This window comes from Cucumis melo, chromosome 6 (genome assembly GCF_025177605.1).
Source record: "Cucumis melo cultivar AY chromosome 6, USDA_Cmelo_AY_1.0, whole genome shotgun sequence".
NCBI classification, from domain to species: Eukaryota; Viridiplantae; Streptophyta; class Magnoliopsida; order Cucurbitales; family Cucurbitaceae; genus Cucumis; species Cucumis melo.
The window spans coordinates 28,197,667-28,223,226 of NC_066862.1; the positions used below are offsets into that span (position 1 = coordinate 28,197,667).

The following is a 25,560-nucleotide window of genomic DNA, read 5'->3' on the forward strand; positions in this document are numbered from 1 at the left end:
GGGGTGGATTTGCAGTTTATGGAACAAATAATCTTTTGAACAATTTATGGATTTGTAAGTATGTTTTAAATTTTATTAAGTTTAATTTGATCTTCATTCTGGTGTTTAAAATTTTAACAATCTAGTAGACTCTTCTTAATAGGTTCATCTTTGGAAAATAGGTAGTGGAAAACACGTTGAAATGAGGTGAATTTGGTCTTGAAATAAAGTGAAAAAAAGGGGTTCCTAAATATGTTCAGTTTTTAGGCATTTCATCGTCAATTCTGTGGACGCTAAATATCTAGAAAAAGAATATACAGATTATTATATCGATATGGAGCATTTTACCAGATAAGAGACTTTGATGTGAAAGGAACATAGCATCCTCTTCACATGAAAATAAATGGGGATACCAACTAATATAATTGACCTATAAAAGAAAGAAAAGAAAATGCTCAATACAAAATACAACTTTATATATTTTCGAATAGCACATGTACTTATTCTTTTAAAATTAAAGGTTTGAATTCCTACCTACTTTTGTTTTTTTTTTTAAAAAAATGATGATTTTAGGGGAGTTGAAAGTTTAACCTTTTGATAAATGTATAGTGTCAAGCTGATGATTGTAAATTAAAAATATTGGTGCTTAATTGATCTTTCCTTTCATAGAAAATGGTGAAAACTAAAACTACAAGTATACTCTTTTGTTTAAGATCTAATAATAAAAAAAGATTGATAGAATGTAGTGGGTGAGATGATTGTAAAGTAGGAGTTATACGAGTGTGGAGTAGTTACGTACCCTTAAGATGATGGAAGAATGTTTAGAGCAACTTCCTTGAGAGAAGGCATTTCTTCTTGCTGATGTACGCAGACGAATTTGTTTCTGACTTTTCTAAGCACTTTCCAAGGACCTGGGTAGCTTCTACATTTACGTAACCAACCAGAAAAGGAAAAAAAAAAAAAAATCAAACGTCAGTTTGAAAATTAAGCTTATAAACAATATTTTTACTCGTAAACTTTCTTGTTTTGTTGTTCATTTTCTGCCTGTGTTTTAAAAAATTAAGCAAAGATTTGAAAACTAAAAAAAAAGTAGTTCTTTAAATGAAAAAAAATAATAGATAAAGCTCCTTTGAGTAGCTAGTTTTTGTATTTGGTTTTTGAAATCAAGTACTGTTTTTCCTTTTTAATCGTGGGTTGCACGGTAACTAACTTAATGGGACAACTGTTGATTCTGCAATAATTTTGAAAGTAAAAAAAAATAGTTTATTAAACAAGAAAAGAAAAATTAAGGTTTTGTTTGATAATTATTTTGTTTTTGATTTTTGGTTCTTGAAAGTTATGTTTATTTTTCCTCTACTTCTCATAACTAATTATATTCAAGTGCAAGAGTTGATTTAAGAGTTGATTTACTCAGTCAAATTTGGAAAACAAAATGAAGTTTTTGAAAACTTATATTTTTTTTCTTTCTTTATGAAGTTAGGCATGATTTTTTAAAATATTAATAAAAAGTATAGCTAGAAAAGCAAGAAACTTACAAGTGAAATGAATATTTATAGACTTAATTTTCATAACTAAGTAACAAAAATCAAGTGATTATTAAGCCTAAGTATGACATTTTAATTTAAGTTTGTTATAATGAAAGAATCATAGGAATGCGAGGATTTAAAAGTAAATGTGAAACCTGAAAAGAACTCCTCCTTTCTGGCCCTTGAAGTTATGAATGTAATATACAGTCTCCATCTTGGGGAAGAGAGTCTTCATGAGAGCCGCCAGCTTTGGATAGAAAAATGGCGGATAGTCTTTCACCTATTATTAAGGTTCACATTATATAATAAAGCTAACAATAATATAATGTAAAAAGAATGGTTGAAGTCCGCCTCGTCGATCACGATAAAGCTATTGTTACTTCGATCTAATGTCGGGTCTTTCCCTTCGTGATAATTATTCTACCATGGGAATCTCAATCAAAATTAACGTTTTTTTACTACGTTGCGACTAAATTTTTATATTTTATAAATACATTTGGTCCTAATTAGCTATTGATCAACACATAATATTTAAAAATTTTCCTTAAATTAGTAGTTACTACAAATAACATTACAATTATAAAATATAATATTACATATTAAAATCAAAAGAATTAAATTGCTATAAACTTAAAGTACTAGTAGTAAGTTTATAATTTTTCTCCGTCAGCAAATATACCAATTAAATATTGATGTCACAAACATTGTCAATGTGACATACTTTCTCTTAACCATTGCAAATACAACCATTAGATTCAAAATATTAGTATATATATAACAACGTTTAAAAAAAATTACAAATATAGCAAAGTTTTTTAGTGATAGTAGTCTATGGTTGATAAACTTTCGTGTGATATATCAATGATAGACTATCGTTAGACAAATAGACCCTACACATCCATCGACCATAGAAATATACTGGACTTTACTATATTTGAAATTAAATTTTTTTAAGGATATTTGTTATACACTTAGTTATTATAAAATTTGTTATCCATGATAATTACCTTTTCTAATCTAAGAGAGTTAGTTCGACAGTCACAAATGGTAATAAATATAAACAAATTATAATATTTGACGATTGACAATTACTAAATTCACAAAAGCATACCAAAGTGAGATAATATTCATGATTCCGATTCTCTAATAAACTATTAATCCTTAATTTAAGGTCTAATTAGTCGAGTAGATTTTAGAAAAGGCCTATTAAAACCTATAAGACACAAAATTCAAAGATTCAAGACAGCTCATAAACTTTCATGAACTAATCAAATACAAACTAAATTTAAGATATCATAAACATTAGCCTAAACATGCAATTTAACCAATTTTTAGTTAGAAATTTTACCGTTTAAAACGAGGATCCCAAACCCACTCTTCATTGGGTAATAGAAAAGTTGATAAAAGGATACAGCCGGATCTAATGCGGTCGAGCTCTCCGTTGAATATTATGAGTTTTCGAGTAGTGTTTTGGACGGCTTCCTTGTAAAGCTCTTCAACCACAAGCATTTCTGTAACGTAATGAGGAAAAAAAAATGACTAATCAGAAAAGCCCTAATTTATGCTCAATTTGGTGATTATTTGAGTTTGGATTTAAAACATTAAATCTATTTTCTCCTATTTTCTTAGGATAATATTTATATTTCTTTAACCAAACAAGTTGTATTCTTAGCTAAATTTTAACAACCAAGAGAAGATTTTAATTTCTTTTTTAGTTTTCAAAACTTGTTTGTTGGTGGAAATTGTAAGTAACAAAGAAATTTAAGTTGAAATTGATATTTATAGGCTTAATTTTCAAAAACTAAAAAAAAGAAAAACAGATAAATGGCCTTATAAAAAAAGGTACAAACGGCTTAAAATAAAGATGATAAGAAACAAATGAAGGGTTCACTAACCATTGACATTGAAATATGGATATGCAACCAGAAAAAGCTCATCTTCAGGTTTCACACGGTCAGCCATTTTCACTTTCTCAACAAAACCAAAATCCTCAAAAAATGATGGTTTTGTGAGGTAGTCCAACTTGAATGAAACTCCTTCAAATGCCGTGTTTCTTGCAAATTTAACTTCGTTGGCCTCTGGAAAGAACTGAATATGTTTCTCTTTACTACAACTAACAGTCTAGAATGTTAAAAAGTACTTTTATATGGTCAGAAAAGAGAAAGAAGAACATTCGGACAAAAAGCATATTACAAACAAAAGCGTGATTGCTAACACAAAAAGGATGCCAGCTATATTACTTTTCCTGATTCAAATGTTATACTATGAAGATATTTCAGAGGGAAAAAAGTGACAAATCGTGAAGAAAACAAGAAGATTTTGCTAAATTATAGTATTACGCACAAGAGGAATTTTTAGTACTGCCGTCAGAAGGAAAGGAAAAGAACAAATTATCATACGAGTTTGTCCTAATATGAATGCATTATATCGACCATTGGATGGAGATTTAATTTTTTTTTTTTTTTTTAACTCCTAATGACCATTAGATATAAATTCGGAAAACCTCTTTCTCATATATCCAATGCCATAGAAGTGTTGAACACGTTAACCAGGCCTCTTTGAATAGTTTCTCAAGAAAAAAGGACAACTCGTATTATGATCTTTATGTGGATGAAATTTTGGAAAGAAACATATATAGACTGAAGAAGATTTCACCTATTATATGCTTTTTAGTCCCTTCCAGTGATAAATTTAAGTGCATTCAAACATTTAATTCTGTAAAGAAAATATAAGGATAATGCAGTAGAACATTACTACTCTGGTGCGAGTGGCTTTCAGTGGATCTATGAAGCAATCGCAAAATTGGCGAATCAATTGCATACTCTCAGTCATTTCAATTCCTCCTTCGCCATCACCTGATACATAAGGTTATACGGTCTGTAACAGGCAAAACATGTTACTAGAGAGGCCTGGGAACAATTTGAGATGATAACGCAATTAAAATGCAACAATTCAAGAAGAGGAAAGAACCTGGAACTGATTCAAGACCAGCAGTTGGAAATTCGATCTCCTAGACCAGAATTGTTTAGATAAGAAATTTCACACTATTTAATCAATCAAATCAATCTATAAATGCTTCTCGTGTTCCACAGAAATCAAAATATGCTCAAAACTAACCATCAACTGTTTGTTGTCTCTTAAAGCAGCTTCAGTTGCTTTTTTCGCCTGTAGTTGTTTGAAAGAGGAAGCCCGTAAATAGTAGTTACATCTCAAAGCTAAATGTAATGTGAAAAACATCAATAGAAGACAACATGAAATTAAAATTTCAGCGAAGTTCATGGAAGTAGCAGATACAGCAGTGAAGTGATCGTAGAAAACAAAAGAAATTCTAAAAACGAGATCCGTATTTGATATTCACATCTCAAAGCTAAATGAAATGTAAAAAAAACACAAAAAACATGAAATGAAAAGCTAAGAGAAGTTAATTGAAGTAGCTAACCGCTAAAATGACACAAGAAAACTTACTCAGTAGTAAAGTGATCGTAGAAAAATGGTTACAAGAAGTAAAAAAAAAACAGAGAGAGATTCCAAAGAAGAGATCCGCAAACGATAGTCGAAATGTGAAAAACAAACACAAACGCGTGAAATGAAAAGCTAAGAGAGGTTAATTGAAGTAGCAAAACCGCCAAAATGACACAAGGAAATACACAGCAGAGAAGTGATCGTAGGAAAAATGACTACAAGAAGTAACAAAAGTGATTGAAACCACACCTGATTGAGAAGATCAGAATAATCGCGAGGAAACGGAACATCTAAATCAGTCGACGCATTGCTATTCTGACGATTACTCAAACTCGGCGGCAAAACTCTAAGATTTCTACGCGGCATAAACTCAAACATTGAACTGGAAACGAAACTCCGATGAGTTTTCTGGTGCGAAATCCTGAAACAAGCAAGCTAAAGATAGAAACAGAGAAAGAAAACAAGGATTTAGAAGTAGAGATTGAAGAGAACGCCATGGAAAAAGGATAGGAAAATGGAAAAATTACCTTTGGAGAAGGAAGTGGAAGAACCGCAGTGGAAATGGTAGAGGAAGAAGCAAAATTGGCGTTGGAGAAATGCATTTCTGCTGAACTTCGAAGTGAAAATTGAAAGCAAAAGAGAAAGAGAGAGAGAGAGAGAGTATTGATGATTGATATTCTTTCCTCCAAACGAGAGGTCTCTATGGAATGGAATCAAACAAAACTTCCATTTCAGTTGTTTATTTATTTTTAGTTTAGACAAAATATATATATATATTTAAAAAATAATTAAATATATCTTTTGAGTTTGGAATGTTTATTAAGAACAATGGTTGGATACTACTTTGTGCAACATACAAAGGTTTTTGTACTAATGCTTAGAAGCGTTAATATGGAAAGCTAACCTTCTATCTATGTCACAACACTAGCACTTTATGAATGTCACTTCCATTGTGAAATTAAACAATTGAAGCTCTAATGATATATTTGTTTCAATCAACATTTTCTTAATTTAACTTTTTTTAAAAAAATCCACAACTAGTGACTAAGAATGAAAATTGTGTTAGAACCTTAACTATTTTGCCACAAATAATACGTTTCTATCATGATAATGCGTTTATAACGTGGAGTGCTTTATGCGTAAGATTGGTTTTCTTTAATTTTTATAGAATTGAGTCGTTCAATGATAATATCGGATCGAATCATTTTAAAGATATTACAAATTGGACAAACTTATCTTTTGCCCTTTTGAGATAGACACCCAAAGTTTTTACTCATGTTTAAATATCATTTTTCAATATTCTCTTTAATTGAACATTTTGTAGGATTAATTTCAAGAATAATGTTTTTTTCAAAGTAACCATCGAAATAGGATAACCATAATTAATACAACTCATGTAGCTAAAGACTGGTCAAAGTTATGACTATAGTTGTGTACTGAGTATACGATTTTCCTTCGCAACATTTATTATTGTTATTATTATTTTAAAAATGGAAGGTACATGTGTTAATTTAATCACTATTAAAAAAAGTCAAATTTTTGTTTTTTTGTTTTAAAAAAATGTATACCTTATTTTAAGTTTCATTTTTATAAATAGTTCAAAATACATCCATTAAATAGAAATCCAATAAATTTTTTAATGAAATTTAACAAATTTATAAATTAGAAATGAATCAAAAATAAAAATAAAAGTATTAATTTGTAACTTCCTTTTACAATTTAATTTGCAATTTAAAATTTAAATTAACGTATATTTTAAAATATATAATTTTTTTAAAGAGATTGAAATCATTTATTTTCCTTAGATGATTAGTAACAAAAAATTAAATTTAACAAAAGAAAAATTCCTCAAAATAATTTGTTAGAAGTGAATTAGAAAAAACTCTGTCTTCTACATTATCATTTATGGAAAAACAATAATTATATATAGTAACTATTTTAGATAATAAAAGTAAATATAGTAATTATATGGTAAATTATTTTAGATATTGAAATAGTGTTACTCGATACGCTTTAATTTAATTGTGTAATCTCGTTACCTTTTCTTGACAATACTTTCACAACAATCCTATTTTTTACAATAATTATTTAATAATGTTATTTTTACTTCCATTTTGTAGAAGGATAACCTTTTTTGCTCCTAGAAATGTTTGAAATTATACATATCAGTCCAATATTTTACCAACGATTATGACATAATTTATAGGCGCCATTGGATTGAACATGCTATACCCATCTATCCATTTGCATCTTTTGTTTACAGATTTGGAAGAGGACCTTGTATGCCGATATAGATGCAAAACACAAGTAAACAATATAAAATACAACCTAATGGGTCCATTTTTTACATTATCATTGATCTATTACATTTTCATTGCAGTTAAAGTGACCTAAATACAATACAAAGTTAGCAATCGAAACATAACTCTTCTAATTATGCATTAATAACCTCCAAGTTAAAAATGTTATACAAAGTCAGATTTTGATGCACATTTTAGTTAGATAATAATTAGCACGATCTTTCATCCTTAGAGGTGAGAGGTTCGATTTTACAACCCACGATTGTTGTGTAGAGGAAAATTATATATATATATATATATATATTCTAAAAGGAAAAAATAGCTCAATTAGCGTGGAAAATGCACACAAAGAGTGTACATATAAGAATTATAATGACATTAAGACCTCCCAACTGTTCTTAAAAAAGGGCCTCTAAATTACCAAATTGGGAACTGATGGTGTACCAAATTTATCTCAAATTAAACAACCTTTAAAACCTTTTCTAAGGGCAGTTTCGTCCAAATTCTTTCCTATGAAAACCAACTTGTTAATCCTCTGTTCATCAGAGCCCCATGCTTTGCCTGGGCACCCATCCAAGATAGAATGCACTCCCTGAAAAATGAAGCAAGCAAATACAACCATTGATTAATTTTTGGAAAAAGTATCCAATAAAACTTACGATTTTATCTAATTAAACCCTAAACGTAAATAAACCGTAAATTAGCTGAGTTCTATTGAACCTAGGATGAGGTTGTTATGTGTATTTGATTATTATTGATTTTGGTGGTCAATTCAAGTAAGAAATGAGTATATATGAAGAAGAAATAAAGTACCTGAAAGACGTAACGTTGGTCATAACCATTTACACTCAACACCCCTTTCATTCTATACAAGTCATCTCCTTTCTCTTCGATCAATCGCTCGAGCCAATCGTCAACCTATAGGGTGCATTTCAAGCATTGAATGAAAATTTAAAACTCACTAATTAACTACATTAGCAAAGATGAAGTGATGATAGTAAAATTAGTTTAATAAAGACGAGTTTGCAGTAACATGATTTTTCTAACAAAAAAAAAAAGTTGATTTAGCTAATAAAACAACAAACGCCCTCTTCCCTTAAATATTTTTTTAAAAAAAACGCCCTCCAAAATTTCCATGGAGTTTGATTACATAAAAACATTTTGAAACTCAAAGGAAATTGTCAGCTAGGAATCTCATGAGTGAAATGCCAAAAAGCATACACCATAATATAAAAATATCAGTACCTCATCAAGGTCAAGTAATCCCTCCGAAACAATGCTGACACTAGACACAGCAGAATCGTGAACGTGGTCGTGATGATGATGATGAAGATGATCGTGTCCCTTATGGTGCTCTGCAAAATTGACCAAACAATTAAATAACGAAATGCATAAAAAAGAAATTTGTTCTTGTAATTTTACTTCTTTCATCTCCATGTTCATTTTTAAAAGTAACATGAGATAATGATCTAATGTGAACTACTTGTTTGAAAAATTTCCTTGAAAATACATCAAAGTAACAAAATGCTTTTCCTACTCTTTATTGTTTTTTATTCCGAAAAACGTTTTCAAAAAATATTCTGCCAAACAAAGTCTTCTATACAAAAAATAAAAATAAAAATAAAATAAAACAAAAAAATCCAAAAGTAACTTCCAAAGGTGCCCTTCATTCTTCATGGGATTTTTCTATGGCATGTTATCTTTCTTTCAAGAAAACACACTAAAGCTGAAGAAAACAAGAAAATGAGGGCAAATATACCATGTTGAGCTTCATGTTTGTGGTCTCCAGAACAAGTGTTGGCTTCAACTTGAGAATCAATTCTGCACAACATACGCAAGGTTCAAAACATTCTTAAAATTGGATGTCGTAATATTTAAAAATGGGAACAATATATAAGGAACAAGCAAACTTTGGCCAATCCCTGCAATTTTTCAACTCGAAAAAGAAAAGGTTAAATTAAAAGTTTATCTATGAACTTTGTGCCTATTTAATTCCTAAACTTCAAAAAAATATTTGGTAGGCGTAGGCATAGGCCCTTAAACTTTTGTTTTGTCTTAGGGGCCCACGTCTAATAGCTCCGTCAATTTAAATATTTAAAAGGTCCGAAGCTAAATTTATAAGTTCAAAAGTTTAGGAATCAAATAGACAAACGTCAAAGTTTAGGGGTAAATTTATAATTTGATAAAAATTAATGATAATAGTAGATGCTAATGCAACCAAACTATTACCTGTCCAGATCATATCCACCCACTCCTAATACAAAGTCGATGTCAACAGATCCAAACTTAGTCAACTTAACTTGGGCCATTGCATTAATTCGCTGCAAAGATAGATGCAAGTGCAATGAATACGATTTACAAATCACGAGATTAGGGTAAAAAAGAGCAGAAAATGCATCTTAAATGGTTCTAGATGTATCATAAATATGAGACAATAGACATCAAATGAAAAAAATTCGTTTTCATTTTTCCGGTGCTGTTCTCATTGAATTCTAACCAGCCCCATTTGATCAAATTAAATGTCTACATATTTACCAATGATCTCGAATTAAGATATGCAATGATATACCTTAATCTTCTGTGTCAGTTGCTTCAATTCTTCTGGACTTACAAGATCAATCTGTCAATACAATATGTAAAGAATAACGGCGGTTAAAAGGGAGAAGTAGGTTTGTAATAGGATTCTTCCAGTGAATTGAAAGAAAAGCCTTAGGCACAAAGTTCAGCACGGTAATTCTAATTCATTACCTTGTTCATTATAATCCTATCAGCATATGCAACTTGTTCTACAGCCTCGTTCACCACAAATCTTGGTTTCACTTCATTCAAGTGTTGCATGGCATGTTTGGAGTCTACTAAAGTTACAACACCATCGAGTTTGACATAACGTGAAACTAGTTCATCTGTACAAAATGTTTCTATAACTGGACCTGGCTTAGCAAGGCCTGCATCCATAATTCAATTTTCCAATCATCACTTCCTACAATTTATCGTCAATACCCATCTACATGACCCATTAAAATATATCACTGAACTTCCATACAGGAAAGGGCTAACGAATTTGTTGAAGTCTTTTTTGCTACAACAAAAGTCCCTATTCTAACAAGGAACAAAAACAATTATCAAAGAAATATCCAAAAGAAAAAACATGTAGCTGCCTTTCATCTTTCTACGACATTCTAGTATAAATTTAATGAATTGACATACAGGGATTCACTTTCTTTGCTTTTTACTATCCACCTCACCTATATTCACTTTATTTGCTTTCAAGGCCTTCAAGCAATTCTGGACCAATTTTCGTTTCACTCAAATGGCTCATTGAATGAGCTTGACATTAGTGAGTTCAGTTCTAGCCATCTTTGAACTACTACTTTTCATTAAGTCTGTCTTAATACTTACACTAAGTGAGACAGAATTAAATGATCATTGATCAATGATTCAATTAATAAGTAAAAATGCGATAAACACAAATGTAACTTTCACCAATATCTTTTTTAAATGACAGAGGGAATTTGACAAATATACCTGTGGTTTCAATAACAATATGATCAAACTTGTCTCGTTTTTTCTTGACCAACTCCAAGAGCATTTTAACCAGATCACCTCGCACGGTGCAGCAAAGGCATCCATTATTAACCATAACAATTTCTTCAGCTACAGAAGAGTGACTGGCAACCAAAGATCCATCAATATCCACCTCACCAAACTGTAAACAGTGATCGCAGCTTGATCAATCTAATATATGAAGAATAAATTGTGCATAAAATGGAGCATTTCCTTATTGCCTAGAATGAAATAAGACAGCGTAGGTGAGGTTGACAAACAGCGTGTAGTATATACCTCATTTTCGATTACCGCAATTCGCTTGCCATGTTGAGATGTCAGAATATGATTGAGGAGGGTCGTCTGAAAATAGAGTAGCAAATCAAATCATATTAATCGAAAAATGCAATGGAAGTAGGCAAGTGACAAGCACAAACTTTCACTTTTCCTATGCTTTTACACTAAAATAATAATAATTAGGAAATGTATCAATTAACACCCTAAACTTTTTTGAGTGTGTCAATTTATACTCACCATTACGTTTAGTTCATAATTTCCTTTCAGAATCGTTCTTGCACTTACTCCAATATTCTATTTGTATAACTGACATTAACGCAATATGATATAAATGACTAAGATTATAAAATTTAAACGATATTGGTCGAACAAAATAGAGGTTGTAAACTGATATCATATTTGTTCTAATAATTATAATAAATAATCAATTGAACATTTCCCATAAAAAACGAAGTACTATATTATAGTAAAAGAGTATCTGTATCATCATCTAGCCAAAATTAATCGCTCATCGTTAATATCAAAATGCCTTAACCACAGAGACCGTTTGTCCACCGATTGCCAACCGAGGAACAAATTATTCTAGCAAGTACTGAAGTTGAAAAGATGCTCATACATTGCATATCAACAATCACACACACAAAAATAACGAAAATAAGAAGAAATAAAGAAATAGAACCTTTCCAGCACCGAGAAAGCCAGTGATCACAGTGGCAGGAACGCGAGTATCAGAACCGAGAGCAGAGGAACCACCTTCAGGAATAGAGACAAAACTTCTGGTGTATGAAGGGCAAGAATTTGGACGATTACATGAAGTGGAATCACGGAAAAGAAGGGAACAGAGGTTTCGGACAAGTGGAGAAGAAGAAGAAGAAGAAGAAGAAGAACGGAGGGGAGGTTGAAAGAGGTGTCTGGGTGAAGTTCTTCGAAGAAGAAATGAAATCGCCATTGGAATGAGCTCTTCGAGTATTTGGAGAAGTAAGCTAGTGATGCTGTAGGAGTTTCTGACTTCTTAAACCCTACGCTCTAAACCCCCGATCATAAAGGAGTTGGTGTAAGTAGGAATAATACTCTTTTCCCATTTTTAAATTTCCTTTTTTCTTTTCTTTTAAATAAATAAATAAAAATTATTTTTAATAACAAGATGTTGTAATTATTTTATGATATATGATAAAACGGCAAAAGTGTAAATATTTTGAGATATTTTTAAACATAATAAAATAAACTAAAATATGTACGATATATATATAACACTTATAAATTTCTAGTATTATCTATCAATATGATTCATAAAAACATATCAACGTCTATCAATGTCTATCATTGATAGAATCTGAAATTTTGCTATATATCGTAATTATTTTGTCAAAGTTGCCATTTTTTATTATATCCAAATATTTGATTTTATTAGTAATAATAAAAATAAATTAAAATCAATTTTAATGTTGTTGGTTAGATAGATGTGCTCACTCCTAACTACTTCGATGTGGTTTGAATCTCCAAATACTAATAAAAAAAAAAAACAAGTTTAATTTTTTCAAAGATAGAAAATTCTAGAATAGACATAACATTGACAAATTCTAAAATTTTGTTATATTTTGTATGATTTGCTATATTTGTAACAAAATTTCAAAATCTATCAAAATATCACAGTAACATGTCTCCTTGTCATTATTGTTTAGACAAGAATATATCCCTTGTTGTTGGAATATTATCCATCGATGAGAGCATTAAAAACTCAGCAAATTCCTTTCGTATATAGGATCAATAGATACTTCATTAACCCAAAAAATGTCCAAAATGGATTACACAATGTTTTTCATCAAAATTTTGTAGTTTTGAAGTTTGAAACTACCACCTTGAAGTTCTTCTATCACGACCAGAAATGAAATACTATTATATAGTGAGTTCACCCGCTGCCTTAAAAACTGACTAGAGCACAAATGAACTACACTATTACTATATAGTGAGTCTAGGGATTGTAGGGGGAAGTATCATTTGAACGGAAAGGCTAATTATCTTGCATTCCTTTCAAACAAACACAAGAATAATCTCAACAAACTGTCTCAAAATTTGAGATCATTGTAAAAATACATGCCTCTCTCTCTAAATGGTTAGGGAGAATATGCTTACAACAAATGAAAATTACGTTGTTAAGGTGAGATAAATCAAGTGAGTGCCCTAACAAGAATGTTAATACAATGAAAGTGAGTTTTACACTTTCAGGGCAGCAATAGATAAACAACAGGTCAGGTGATCAAGACTGATTTTGAAGACAAAAAAATTGCTAATCAGTATCATTATGATCAGGTGGCTTTTGTAATTGAATGTAGTTAGAAAGAGAGAACTTGGGAGGAAGAACCATCAATGGTTCATCACCTCCCATTCTTCTCACTGACAATCCAAGGGAATACCCCAATGCCCGTGACACCGATACCGCGACTGCATTCCCAACTTGACGATATCTGTGACATTGATATTAATACAAAGAGATCAAACTTCAAGATCCGGTAAAAAAGATCGATTATAAATCATAAACTCTCTTTGATAACCGTTTTGTCTTTTATGTTTCGTGGTTTATGAATGAAATTGTTGCTAATCATCAATTATGTACAACTTCTCTCACCAAATCGATGTAAAGCTTACAAAGTTATATCCCTTTGTTTTTATTTGAAACAAAGAAATTCCTCGGTAAAAGTAATTATCCGGTGTTTATATAAGCTTAATTTTCAAAAAAACCAAAAAACCGAAGCACTTGCAAAAACAACTAGAGATCTATATAAGTTGTTAGTAAATCAATATATGTGAAAAATACTTTTGGTCCACTTCCATTAAAGTGACAATTTAGTCCATAAATTGTAGTAGGCAACAACTTAGTAAGTATTTCAAAATTGTAACATATTAGCGTATTAACATTAATAAGTACTATTTAGTCCCTATATCTTGCCACATTTATAAATTTAGTCCATATCGTGAAAAAAAAAATCATCAAAACTAAGTGTCAATTTTTATTACATGTGACTCAATCTTTATCATGAAAACAACTTTTACTTGAATTTCCTTAAATCATACAAATATTTTCAAGATAAGGACTCAATCATTATAAATTGTAAAGTACAAGAACTAAATCGTTACTGAATAAAGTTGTGAGACTAAATTATTACACAAACTGAAAGTATATGGACTAAATCATTCTAAACTATTTAGGGACTAAATTGTTACTTTGATGGAAGTTTAGGAACCAAAAGTATTTTTTAAACCAAGGATCTAACTTTTTTTAGGAAAAAAAATGTTATTGTTCATCAAACAAGAACAAACGAATGTTTAGAAAAAACTTGGATGATAAATTTTAGGGAACACTTACGAGAGTAAGAACATCTGGTCTTTCATTTTAAAGTTTAAATAGTAATAAATGAAATGTAGAGAGAAGAATACTGACCTCTCTTTGACAGACCCAGAGAATTTATAATAGTCTGGGAACCCTTGCAATCTTGCATATTCTCTTATGGTGAGAACTCGATCTTGTTCTGGGTGCAATGCTACCTGTAATATGAAACATTTAGAATAAAAATATCAAACGGTACTTAAAAACTCTAGGCGAATTAACAACGTTTTACTTCTTTCCTTCTTTAATGTAAAAATGTTGATTTTTAGTATTATTGCTAATGAGATTATAGTTTAGTATTATCCTTATTCTCTTTGTAATTAAAGAAGAAATATCTCTGATCAGGGTCTATATCTAATAGATTTTATTATATTCACAATTCTTTAAAATAGTTATTCTCTTTGTAATTAAAGAAGAAATATCTCTGATGAGGGTCTATATCTAATAGATTTTATTATATTCACAATTCTTTAAAATAGTTGTCATACACTTAATTTTTGTTTGTTAACCTTAAAAGTGCTACCAATTGCAATTATTCCTTTTTAAATGACCCATATCGACGTTTTAAAATCACAAGGATGAAAATGAACAAATTTTGAAAGCAATTGAACCAAAAAGAGCTAAAACTGAAATAATGAGACCAAAAAGGTATTAAAACCATCAGAAAGAAGAAACCGGAAAAAAATACAAATTTTATCACATGAACTGTTCAAGAATGGCAATTAGGAGAAAATGAAATTACCGAGCTGTGGCAACTTGGGAAAGTCACTACTGTGGGCACTGTCTCATCCCACCACAGCCTGCCAAATGGTCTGCACAACCAGAATATGAGAGGGAGAGATAATCCAAAGGAAATATGAGGCAGCTACTTGAATGAGATAACAAACCTTTTAGACTTTCCTTGTTCAAAAGTGATAGCATAGTCTGGTACCTGTTTTTTTGTTATACATGAAGGTTAGTTGTTTGGAAGAATCAAAACATGAAGGTGACATTTTTATTTCAATCACAATGTATAAATATTTTGGTTACTTACAACTGTTTCACATCTACCAAGTCAAAATACAACTTCTATAGTTTTAAAAATCTTGACCTTAAGTTCTAGTTTCATTCTATTGAATCCCAATCAATTTAAAATTCTATTTTTAACAATTTGTAGCTAGCTAGGAACATTGATTGTTGTGATTAAACAAGACAATGTTTATAAGCTTTGGTTCTTTTGACTGGTTGGGCGTCTTTTTTAGAAAATGCAAATAAGTATGTTTCTAGAAATTGCTTGCTAATAGAGCTTGATTAACTCTGTTAAAAGGAAATTAGGGTTTATGGCTTATTATTATTTTCCTTTTGGTACTTTCTATTTATGTATTTTTTCTTTAGTGGTTTCTTCAAGGTTGTACTTATTCCTCAATGTTAAAGGTCATTATGTACTCTAAATTATTCTAAATATTCAATATATTATATAAAATTATCAAACTCAAACAAGTCAGTGCTCAAAACATGGAGGTGATAAGACCCTAAACAGCTTGAGAAATTTCATAGTGAAATCTAGAGCACTAACCATCAATTTTCCAGATGGTAGTAATGCTTCGTTTGCTGGATCTCTTCGGACAACATTGTCACTCCCCACAATAACACCAGGGAGATCCCTGAAATTTGCCCCCTATGTACAATCTTGGTGTAAAGAGGAAGAAGAGCTGAGTGATAAATCTAACTGTAAAAATTGTATTTGATTACCTTTCTCTTTGGAATGTTGCAAACTCGCAAGTGGTCGTCTTCACCTAGCGAGTGTGGTTGATGGTCATAAAGCAAATCTGTACTATTGCTGTCTGTTTCACATCCTGTCATCTCTGTTCAATCAATTTAAAACATCAGAAAGAAGAGAAGGAAAGAAATAAGTATTAGTACCTAGTGTCAAGAAAACTTGTAGGATAGTAAATCTTAGGTAGGTGATCACTGTGAATTGAAAGTCGGAACTATGACCTCTTAACTCTTCATCAAGGCCATACCTTTTATTTGCAACCAGAGCAACTCCTAAGGTTTAATCTTCTTTTCTTATAAAATAAACATATAGGGGTTCATTCAATCTCCGAGTTAGTTAACCAGGAGTAAGACTTCGAAAATGAAGAAATCAATTATTTGAATGAAACACTTCTGGATAGATTATAGTAATTGAAATGATTGTTGTAGAAAGATGATATTATCACCATATTTAGACGATCTTATATATCTTTGGAATTCTGTTTCAGGAGGCTTTTCATATGGCATTTTTTCCCGAGACTCTGAATTCGAGACCTGCAGAAGTTAACCAAACGGAATATCAAAATGATCCTTATGATAAAGGAACAGAATTTGAATTCCAAAACAGTGAAAGTACAGCTGGGAGATCAGAGAGGGCGTCTTGAAGAACAACAGCTTTCTCAAGTTCACGGGGCTGGTCCTCATCATAAGCAACCGTATTTCGCTGTAAATATGGGCCCAAAAGATATAAATATCAACTTAACAAATAGAAAACCATATGTTCACTTGCTCCAACAAAGATTACCTCAAACTCAGGTGGGGGCCAATATCTAACAATTACTTCATGCGTTGGAAGTGGAAATTGAGGCAGTTTCTACACATCACAAAAGAAACTTAACGAAAAGAAGTGTAATGAATTCAAATTTGATAAAGATCATAGGTTCCTGACTAAATTCGACCTACAGATCATAATGGAAAGTGTAAAGTTCACCTCACTGGGACGGGCACCCCAAAGGAAAACACGCAACCGAAACTGTGGGAGACCAAAACATCCAGCAGCTATTGTTCCAAGTCTTGCTTGGTAATTCATATGTACCAAACGACTCACTGCATATCGTCCAAGAGAAGCTTGATTGAATCTCAAAATGTCAGTCACATTTTCCATCAATACATATTTAGGCTTTAAAAACTTCACTATATCCATGAAGATAACTATCTGGCGATTCCGTTCATCATCCATAGGACAGTCGATGTTTCTAAAGCGATTATAGCCACTGATCCCTTGGCAAGGAGGACCTCCACAAATCACATCAACATCCCCCTGACATAACTCACTCATTAGTGTCGATTGAAAGCATACTTAACAGTACTGTGAATAGGACTACTTACAGGGAGTGGCAAAATCTTCTCTCTCAAACCTCTTTGCACGAAATCCTGAATTGCTTCTTGGCAGTTGCTGCAGAAGACAAATGATGAGAGGGGGAAAACAGAGAAAACGGTTGGTAAAATAAAAGTGAAAATCAATAAAGAAGAATAAGTATTGACCTTAAACCTTCGATTGGCTCCCATGTATCTTCACTTGGACCATAGCCTTTCCAACGCACCTGATGAAAAAGAATATTTTACTGTGAATGTAAAGAAAAGTAACAAAATAACACAACAGGTTGACCCATGACACAGATTCACACCTCCCATTGCCATGCCTTGTTTATAACCAAATGAACCATCATATGAAGTTTAGAAGTGGCAGTTAATGAATTTATTCAATTGAAAAATGTACTTCAAACATCAGACATAAATCACTCTACGATTTATTCAATTGAGAACTAGAAGCAATATATCAAGCAATGATTCTTCTAGTGGGCCAGTATTTGGAAAAGTCTGGAAAAAGAAACACGACAAGGAAAATTGAGGACTAAGTAGAGAAAAAGAAAAGTGGACAGATGCACCATTATGTTCCACTAGAAAGAGGTAAATATTTTACCAGAAACATTAATCCACGTTTGCCTGTTCTGGTTGGATCACTATAACAAATGTCAACTAAGCTTGAGACCTCAAACTCAGAAGTTGGAAATTCATCTTCATCATCGGAGGACATTAAATCATCATCGGAGGACGTTAAATAATTATCGGCCATTGACCTCAATTGGCGTGATCCCTCTGATTCATTTGCCTTACAACGTCTACACAGTTTTTCCCACTCCTTTAATAAGTCCAGAAAATCCTCAGCAGTTTCATTTCTGACCTATTACAAAACGAGGTTAAATTTTAAATATCTAAAACAACCAAGGAAAAAAATTTCTAAAATTCAATAAATGATGATCCATACTCACATGTGTTTCTGGATGATTCAGTCTCAAGCTCTCACAGGCAGACATATGGTTATCAACTGCCCATCTCTAAGACAAGGATGAATCTTAAAATTGAATGAAGTCGAATGTGCTGGAAGCAGAATATTTTTTTAACTGCCCAGAATATAAAAAGTAACCATAAGATAGCCTACCGAAATGAGATCAACGGAAGAAAGTTTTGCACCAAGGCATAGTCCAGTTGACATTCCCCCACATCCAGAGAATAGATCTAATAATTGTAACTCAGCCTTCTTGGGAATATTCTCCAAAGTGTTCGATGTGGATGTTACATGAGGAGTATCAATGCAGTTGGTTGGTGCTGCCTTGTCAAGGTTGGTCGATGCTGCTGTGTCAACGTTCTTAAGGGATTCATCTAATGGAATATAAAACATGTAGAACTTCCACTTATCAGATAACACAACACAATTCAACATAAAACTGAATATCCTAAAAATAAATATAAATATTGCACAAATGAGGTAACTGCTCATGAAGATTTTTAAATAGAATTAAAGATTTCACAGCTATGTCATAATAAAACAAATAAACAAACAAACGTGGAAAATCAACGCTCAATACTTTTTATCATCCTTGGTCTAAGAAAACCATTCCCAATCCTTTGCAGTACTCAATCTTTAGACTTGATAATATGTATATCTTGGGTCGAGAGCAGATTTATAACTCCGTTAGTAACAAGTAACAAATTTGGCAAAGCAAAAAAGAATCGTTCAACTCTATCGAAAAATAGAGAAGAAAAAACACAAGGTCGAAGTGGAAACACTCCTAGTAGAGGGAGAAAAACCGCGGTATAGATGTTTCATGATAATAAAGGTAGAAAGGGAAAATATTTATGGGCAACCTGAACCTAATTAAAATAATAAAAAAGTTAGGACAAAGTAAATCTAAGCTACCCTTGAGCTTTCACCATGACCCAAGCCCACTATTTCTAACAAACTCAAACTTTTGAGGGGGTAAAAACGAGGGTGGAGACCTAATTGAAGCATTCCAAGTGTAAAATTTAAACCACATTTTAAAAGTATTCATTAATAGTGAAGAATCAAGAAGTGTCACTTATTCCTACCAAATGATATTATATGCCCAATAATAAATACACTCACCATCTTTCAACGTACGAAAAGTCGAATACTCTACACAGTATTCCATGTCATAATAGAAATCATATGAAGATGCAGAGTTTGATTTCTGACCTACCTGCAACAAGTGCACGTTAGTTCTGAAGGGGTGAGGCCTTACATGCCTACAACAATGTTCAAAAATAGTGAAGGCAATGTCAAATAAAATCAAGTTTGAAATAGATGGACTGTGAAGCATGCATACCCTGGGTTTTACTCGTTTAATATTAACTTTTGAAACAATACAGTCTAATGGATTGTCATTCATAACCGTTGAATAAAATAAACGCCTTGGGTCATGAAAAGCGCCCTCTTTCTGTATAACCTGAGAAATGAATTAAAATTACTTTAAAGTGCTCCTAGGAACAGTTGAATAATTAGTTATTGGTGGAAAAATTAACAAGAGTGAACTGGAGATTTTACTCACTGTATCTTCTACTCTATAAAACCATTGTCCTCTGAAATAATTATCCCCATCTGTTGTTTTGAAAAATTCTATAATCGTTCCAACGTGATTTTTTTCTCCTTCACCCTGTAGAAAAGGCTTAGAATAAGCATTATCATATGAAATACATTGCCATAGAATGAGCATTATCATATGAAATACAAGATGATTTGCCATCGAGAGAGAATTCAAAAACTCTCTTCATGCAACATTTGTCATTTGATGCTCAACATGTTTCAACAATGAAACAAAATGTTGATGGAAGTGCGTTCCCTTTTCTTCCCAGTCCTCAACAATATTATCAAACTAGTATTGACATAGAGGTCGTTTACCTTGATGTATACACAATCTCCAAGACTGAAAACAGTATTTCCAATATTAGCTTGAGTATAATGGCAATCCACATTAACCACAATCATATCTTCATCATCATCACTGTAAAACATGGTAATGTGAAATTGATTGGCTGAAGTGAAACACACTTCTTAATTAAAACAGAACTCAAACATCACAATTAAAGAATAGGCTTAAGAACTAATTACACTTTACCTCTCTGTCACCTTCTGCCCCTTAGAAATTTGATTCTGCATATTCCAGAACAATTATGATCAGGATACAAATTTAACGGGCAGCGCAAAGCACATTGGAGAAAAGCTAGGAGAGCTATATAAAACAAAATGTTCAACGGATTGAGATACCTTGATGCAAAAAATTAGATCAAGAATATTACTAAGAAGATAATGTGAAAGACAAAACACAAAAAGCAAGCCATAAAGTGGCAATTCAAATTAAACAAATAGTTATCTCAAAGGCATTACGGGGAAAAAAAAAAAAAAAAGAACACATCTCCTAAAGTGTTTTATCACATACTATAAAAATTAATATTCACGATTAGAGATTTTAAAAAAAGTGAATTATTTTATTGATATATTGTATATTAAGGATTAAAATAACTTGTAATAAGAGCATTTCAACTTTGTTTTCAAAGAACAGATATCAAAGACTCCACAAATTGTGGTTCTTAGATTTCTGATTCCAAAAATAAAATATGAGTCGTACAGGTAGGCAAGCTGTAGATTGTACAAAAGCAGACAACTACCTTCATTTCATAGCGCCATTTCCATCTCTGTTGAGCCTCATCAGCAGGAACTGGATCTCCAACAAAGAAATAAGCCATTTTGCTTACGTTGTTTTTCTTGCCAGCACCAGAAGAATTTCTTGTTTTCTCCAGAGGATGCTCTGTACCTGACTCTAGAAGTTCAGAGGAAGAATGTATGGTTTCACTAGTTTTGGTCCCATGTGTAAACTTGGACGTTTGATTATCTAAGGACTTGGATTGCTCATTTCCACATGAAGATAATGAAGGTCTTGGAGATCTACTTAATGACTTCTGAATTTTCATATCAAACCCACTACAATAATCAACATTGCAATCACATTTAGAGTCTGCGGAAAACCTTGGAGACCTTCTTAAATGCTTCTCGGCAATGAAACGAGAGTTTCCACTGAAGAGTTTAGGCTCTTCTTCGTGATTTCTACACAACGAGCAAGGTGATAGTTCGTCTTCTATCTTGAGACAAAATCCTCCGGTGAGATTTGAAGTTCTCAACAACGAAGAAAGTATTGCTTCATTAATCTCTTCTTGCTTTGAGAAAGAAAATTCTTCTGTGTCTAATTTTCTTGATGAATTCGTTTCAGTACCGTGGGCTGTCAATTCATCAAAGCTATCTTTCTTAGGAGATTTAAGCTTTCTTGAGGAAATCTTCTTCGATGAAGATATATTACATCCAATTTCATTTGCTACGTGATTAGATGAAAATCTCGGAGATCTCCTAACAAACTTCTGATACATGCCCTCCACATTTTTAACTACGTCTTTTTCCGCTCTTTGTCAACGAAGATGCAAAATTCAATTAAAAATAGAATTTAGATTCAGCAGCATTGAACCAATAATAACCCCAAATAAAAGTTTGTAGATCATAACTCACTCATAGGTCAAGCATTGTTCAGTATCCTTTTCACCCTGAAAAATTCAGTTTTCCAATTCAGCAGTAAAACAAATCCGTTCAATAAGCTCGTCACCAAGAAACAGATGATAAAGTAACTCGCAATGCTTGTAGGCCATACAGTAACAGTAGCAGCATCAACAAGAAGTTCAGACTTCAAGAATTGCCGGAATACCTTTTAATCATAATTGAAAGAAATTGCTGGATTACTCTATTAAACAATTATATCTTTTACACCCACATGATTTATTTTCAGAGGCATTAAACAAACCTATTAAAAAAGGTTTGTTAGTATCTTATGAAGTTGTTAATTATTCTTATTCCTTTCCTCAATATTCTGTTTGCCTATTGAAGGGTTCATTATCTTCATTGCTAATACAAAAGGCTTTTTTACTATCGGTCTCAACAAAATCATCTATTAAAAAAGACATATTTTCATTTCACTAGACTACCACTACAGAATGTTAGTTTTACATATGTTGACGTAAGAACTAGTTGAAATTAGTTTCGGTCCTTGAACTGTCTACCGAGTTCTATAATGTTTTTGTAATGATGCAAAAGAAATAATCAACTAACAGTTCATAACTGCCGGCTTATTGTCATCAAGTGTAGTCAGTAGCTGTATATTTTACCGCTGGTTCATAATTTTAATATTAAGGCCATCCAATAAGTGTTGTTTTCTAATTGTTGGTAAAATATATATACATATTCTGCTATCTCTTTGAGTCTTTTTTTTTCCAGGAAAAAAATAATATTGAAAACTTGTTTGTCTTTTTAAAATTTGTCTAACAACTATAAAATTTGTTAAAAGATTGTGAGAAGTTTTAGTAAAGCAATAATAATGAACAAAACACAAAACTTGATCAGCCGGACATTTACAACAAAAGTTTGAAATATCTTGTCAATTAAATAGCAAAAAACAAATTGAGATTATTGTAACTTTAAAATTTTTCAAAATATATATTTGTATTTAAAAGAAATAAAATAGCGTAGTCTTGTTTCAAAAAGTAATTTTTCAAAAAATTAAACTAAAGCATTTTTTAAATTTGTGAAATCAGTTTAATACTAGTTTTAAATATAATAAAATGAATCAAAATATTTATAAATATATCAAAATTTTAAAATATAAAATCGTAAAAGTTTTCTAAATTCTATATTAGAAATATAATGTAAATATTTTAAGCAATTTTCTGCTCTAAATTATTTCAGCAAAGAAAGGTATAAATAATATAGGAAGAAAACAAATTTTAAATTGTTACCCCTTTTAGTTTTAATTGATACACATTCCAAATTTAAGAATATTTTTTTTCCTTATTTTTAATTAAAAATATACATAAAACTATGTGAAATCAACTATAAAGCCATGTGTCTCGTTCACGATTGGACAGCAATTTAAAAGGATAACCTAAAGGAAAAAAGATAAATTTTTCCTCAAGAAATTTCTTCAATAATTTCGATTTTCCCTATTCGTACTCTTAAGAAATCCTTTCGATACCGTTAATTTCGTCAGAAAAATAATTAGCATGAAATCATCAGCTTGGGAGAGGGGGGAAAATGCATGATTAAATTAGGTAAACTTTGAATTCTCGAGATATGTGCAGTTACCAAATTGAAATAGTCCTCGAAGAGTACGCTTTCAAAACCCAGAATAAGGAAAAATCGGAGGCCAGCTTAAACCCAAAGTACGTTTTGAATTAGGGTTTCGCGTTCAAATTTGGACAATCATAAGCTCAATTACTTAAAATCGGGACGACAAAATGCAAGAATAATGGAAGAAAACAGTATTTAGCACCTGATTGAAGCCGCATTTCCTCTCATCGCCATTAATTGAGTCGAATCGAGGAGACCGTCTCAAGGATCTCAGCTTGGCAGCTTCCGTTGCAGAACTTCCTGAATCACTGATCTTCCTCTTCTTCTTCAACGTAGTTCTTGTAGACAACTCCTCCATCTCTCCATTTTCACCCTCAGACACATTGAACCGTGGCGACCTTCTCAAGCTACCACCATCCATTAACAACAATTTGCATTTCTCTAAAGGTAGCTTACCACTTCCTTCTCCATTTCCACCAGCCAATCCAGGATGTAGCCTCGGTGACCTTCTCTGGCAAGTCTCATTCTCTAACAATCCAAGATGCATATCAGTAGAAGAACCAGAACGAGCTCTTTTAACGCTATTTCTAACCACATTCTGCATACTAACACCCACAGGCGGACTAAGACTAAACCTCGGCGACCTTCTCGTCAAACATGCCGCCATCGAAATCTCAGGGTCAGAAATATCCAACGGCACCGGAGTGTAATCGGTGACTGCATTGTTCTCGTGCGGCACAAGCTGCAGAGATCTGACCTTCGAAGTAGCTAATTCGGATTTCGATTCCGATTTTAATGGCGACGGCATATTGTAGAGTGTTAAGAATGAAGAATCTGAGGGCTAGAAAGAGAAATTCATGAAAATGTGAGGAAGGAGATTGGTTAGAGAAGCGGCTGGGGAGGGTTGGAGAAGGAGAAGGAGGAGGAGGGAGGGCGATAGGACTGAGTCACAGCTTGGCGCTTAATGAAATTCTGAAAAATTAGCGAAAGAAAATGGAATCGCGGGTTTTAATGTGAAGTACTTCGTTGAATTCAAACAGAAGATATGATCCTATGTGGTCGGGTGTATCTTATAAGCAATAGACGAAAGCTATGAACTGTTTTCCTGACGTCAGATTAAATAGGCCAAAGTAATAATAGGTTTCCGTCAACGGATTACTGATTACGCCATTAATGACAAAAAAATATAAAAACAATTCAAATAAAATAATAAATAAATAAATAAACTTTTGTTTTATTTTGTTCTAAGAAATAGATCAAACTATTTATAAATTATAATCAAAATTATGGATAACTCGAATTCAATGTCTATCAATATTTTATTTTACTTTTTATAATTAGTTTGTGACAATTTTTCGATTTTTTTTTCTTAGAACATCGTTTTTCTTGCAATTCAAATAGAGAATCCGTGTCTATCGAAGTTGTATGTAAATAGTTTCATATTCTTTTTCATTTGAAATTTTTCTCTTTTTTTTTTATCTCTTAAAACTCTATTATTCTTACAAGGTTACAAGGTTAGATAAGCATCAAAGTCTATCAACTTTTTATTTTTATCTATGTAATTAGTTTCACTTTTTTTTATTTGGAAAAAATTCTCTTTTTTTTTCTCTCTTAAAACCTCATCATAACTTAGGCAGTGGAATATACTTCATTATTTGTTTTTTTGTTTTTTTTTGAAAAATGTTTCTTATTTCCTAACTTTTGGTGTAATTCTAATCTTTAAATTTTGAATTTTATTTTAATTTTTAGTTTCTAAAATTTTAAATGTTACAAATTTGTTAGTGATATTTAACTTCATTTTTTATTTAG

General features: G+C 31.8%; 3 protein-coding genes across 5 annotated transcripts; all 3 read right to left on the bottom strand.

Annotated features, from left to right (window-relative positions):
* Positions 1–182: 182 nt before the first annotated feature.
* Positions 183–5,704, bottom strand: LOC103490732 (protein LPA3). 3 transcript variants are annotated; one of them, XM_008450387.3, is made up of 10 exons: positions 5,495–5,704; positions 5,217–5,402; positions 4,623–4,670; positions 4,476–4,515; positions 4,260–4,360; positions 3,401–3,593; positions 2,918–3,016; positions 1,661–1,778; positions 779–901; positions 183–409 (listed from the first exon to the last, which is right to left on the bottom strand). In XM_008450387.3, the coding sequence occupies exons 1-9, from the start codon at positions 5,567–5,569 to the stop codon at positions 781–783; spliced, it is 981 nt and encodes a 326-aa protein (XP_008448609.2). In that variant the 5' UTR covers positions 5,570–5,704; the 3' UTR covers positions 183–409; positions 779–780. The 3 variants fall into 3 exon arrangements, with proteins under 3 accessions (XP_008448609.2, XP_008448608.2, XP_050942366.1); XM_008450386.3 differs by having other exon boundaries at positions 3,401–3,626; positions 5,495–5,692; XM_051086409.1 differs by lacking the exons at positions 183–409; positions 779–901 and having other exon boundaries at positions 1,661–1,785; positions 2,854–3,016; positions 3,401–3,626; positions 5,495–5,696.
* A 1,866-nt stretch (positions 5,705–7,570) lies between these two features.
* On the bottom strand, positions 7,571–12,150 carry LOC103491113 (uncharacterized). Its single transcript, XM_017045090.2, has 10 exons — positions 11,787–12,150; positions 11,108–11,173; positions 10,793–10,973; positions 10,016–10,212; positions 9,837–9,887; positions 9,497–9,588; positions 9,027–9,088; positions 8,513–8,622; positions 8,081–8,185; positions 7,571–7,859 (listed from the first exon to the last, which is right to left on the bottom strand). Exons 1-10 carry the CDS (start codon positions 12,054–12,056, stop codon positions 7,722–7,724), a joined length of 1,272 nt encoding a protein of 423 aa, XP_016900579.2. The 5' UTR covers positions 12,057–12,150; the 3' UTR covers positions 7,571–7,721.
* Positions 12,151–13,104: 954 nt separating this feature from the next.
* On the bottom strand, positions 13,105–24,737 carry LOC103490733 (DNA (cytosine-5)-methyltransferase CMT2). The gene is made up of 23 exons (XM_008450388.3): positions 23,954–24,737; positions 22,144–22,178; positions 21,255–22,041; positions 20,705–20,739; positions 20,488–20,590; positions 20,138–20,242; positions 19,916–20,035; positions 19,696–19,789; positions 18,730–18,950; positions 18,560–18,625; positions 18,211–18,471; positions 17,772–17,830; positions 17,616–17,682; positions 17,218–17,547; positions 17,032–17,100; positions 16,864–16,950; positions 16,694–16,781; positions 16,224–16,336; positions 16,048–16,149; positions 15,380–15,423; positions 15,235–15,304; positions 14,547–14,650; positions 13,105–13,572 (listed from the first exon to the last, which is right to left on the bottom strand). Exons 1-23 carry the CDS (start codon positions 24,557–24,559, stop codon positions 13,395–13,397), a joined length of 3,744 nt encoding a protein of 1,247 aa, XP_008448610.2. The 5' UTR covers positions 24,560–24,737; the 3' UTR covers positions 13,105–13,394.
* Positions 24,738–25,560: the final 823 nt, after the last annotated feature.

Bases quoted from the DNA above. Each gene is read 5' to 3' on its own strand.
- LOC103490732 (XM_008450386.3), bottom strand. From the start codon at position 5,569: ATGCATTTCTCCAACGCCAATTTTGCTTCTTCCTCTACCATTTCCACT. The intron at 3,017-3,400 runs GTTAGTGAACCC...ATTACGTTACAG, and splicing joins TCCATATTTCAATGTCAATG to AAATGCTTGTGGTTGAAGAG. The intron at 1,779-2,917 runs GTATCCTTTTAT...AATAGGTGAAAG, and splicing joins CGACCGCATTAGATCCGGCT to ACTATCCGCCATTTTTCTAT.
- LOC103491113 (XM_017045090.2), bottom strand. From the start codon at position 12,056: ATGGCGATTTCATTTCTTCTTCGAAGAACTTCACCCAGACACCTCTTT. The intron at 9,589-9,836 runs GTATATCATTGC...CTATCTTTGCAG, and splicing joins AACTGACACAGAAGATTAAG to CGAATTAATGCAATGGCCCA. The intron at 9,089-9,496 runs GTAATAGTTTGG...TATGTTGTGCAG, and splicing joins GGTGGATATGATCTGGACAG to AATTGATTCTCAAGTTGAAG.
- LOC103490733 (XM_008450388.3), bottom strand. From the start codon at position 24,559: ATGCCGTCGCCATTAAAATCGGAATCGAAATCCGAATTAGCTACTTCG. The intron at 17,548-17,615 runs GTAAGTAGTCCT...GAGTTATGTCAG, and splicing joins AGAAGATTTTGCCACTCCCT to GGGGATGTTGATGTGATTTG. The intron at 16,337-16,693 runs GTGATAATATCA...TTGATTGAACAG, and splicing joins TATAAGATCGTCTAAATATG to AGATGACAGGATGTGAAACA.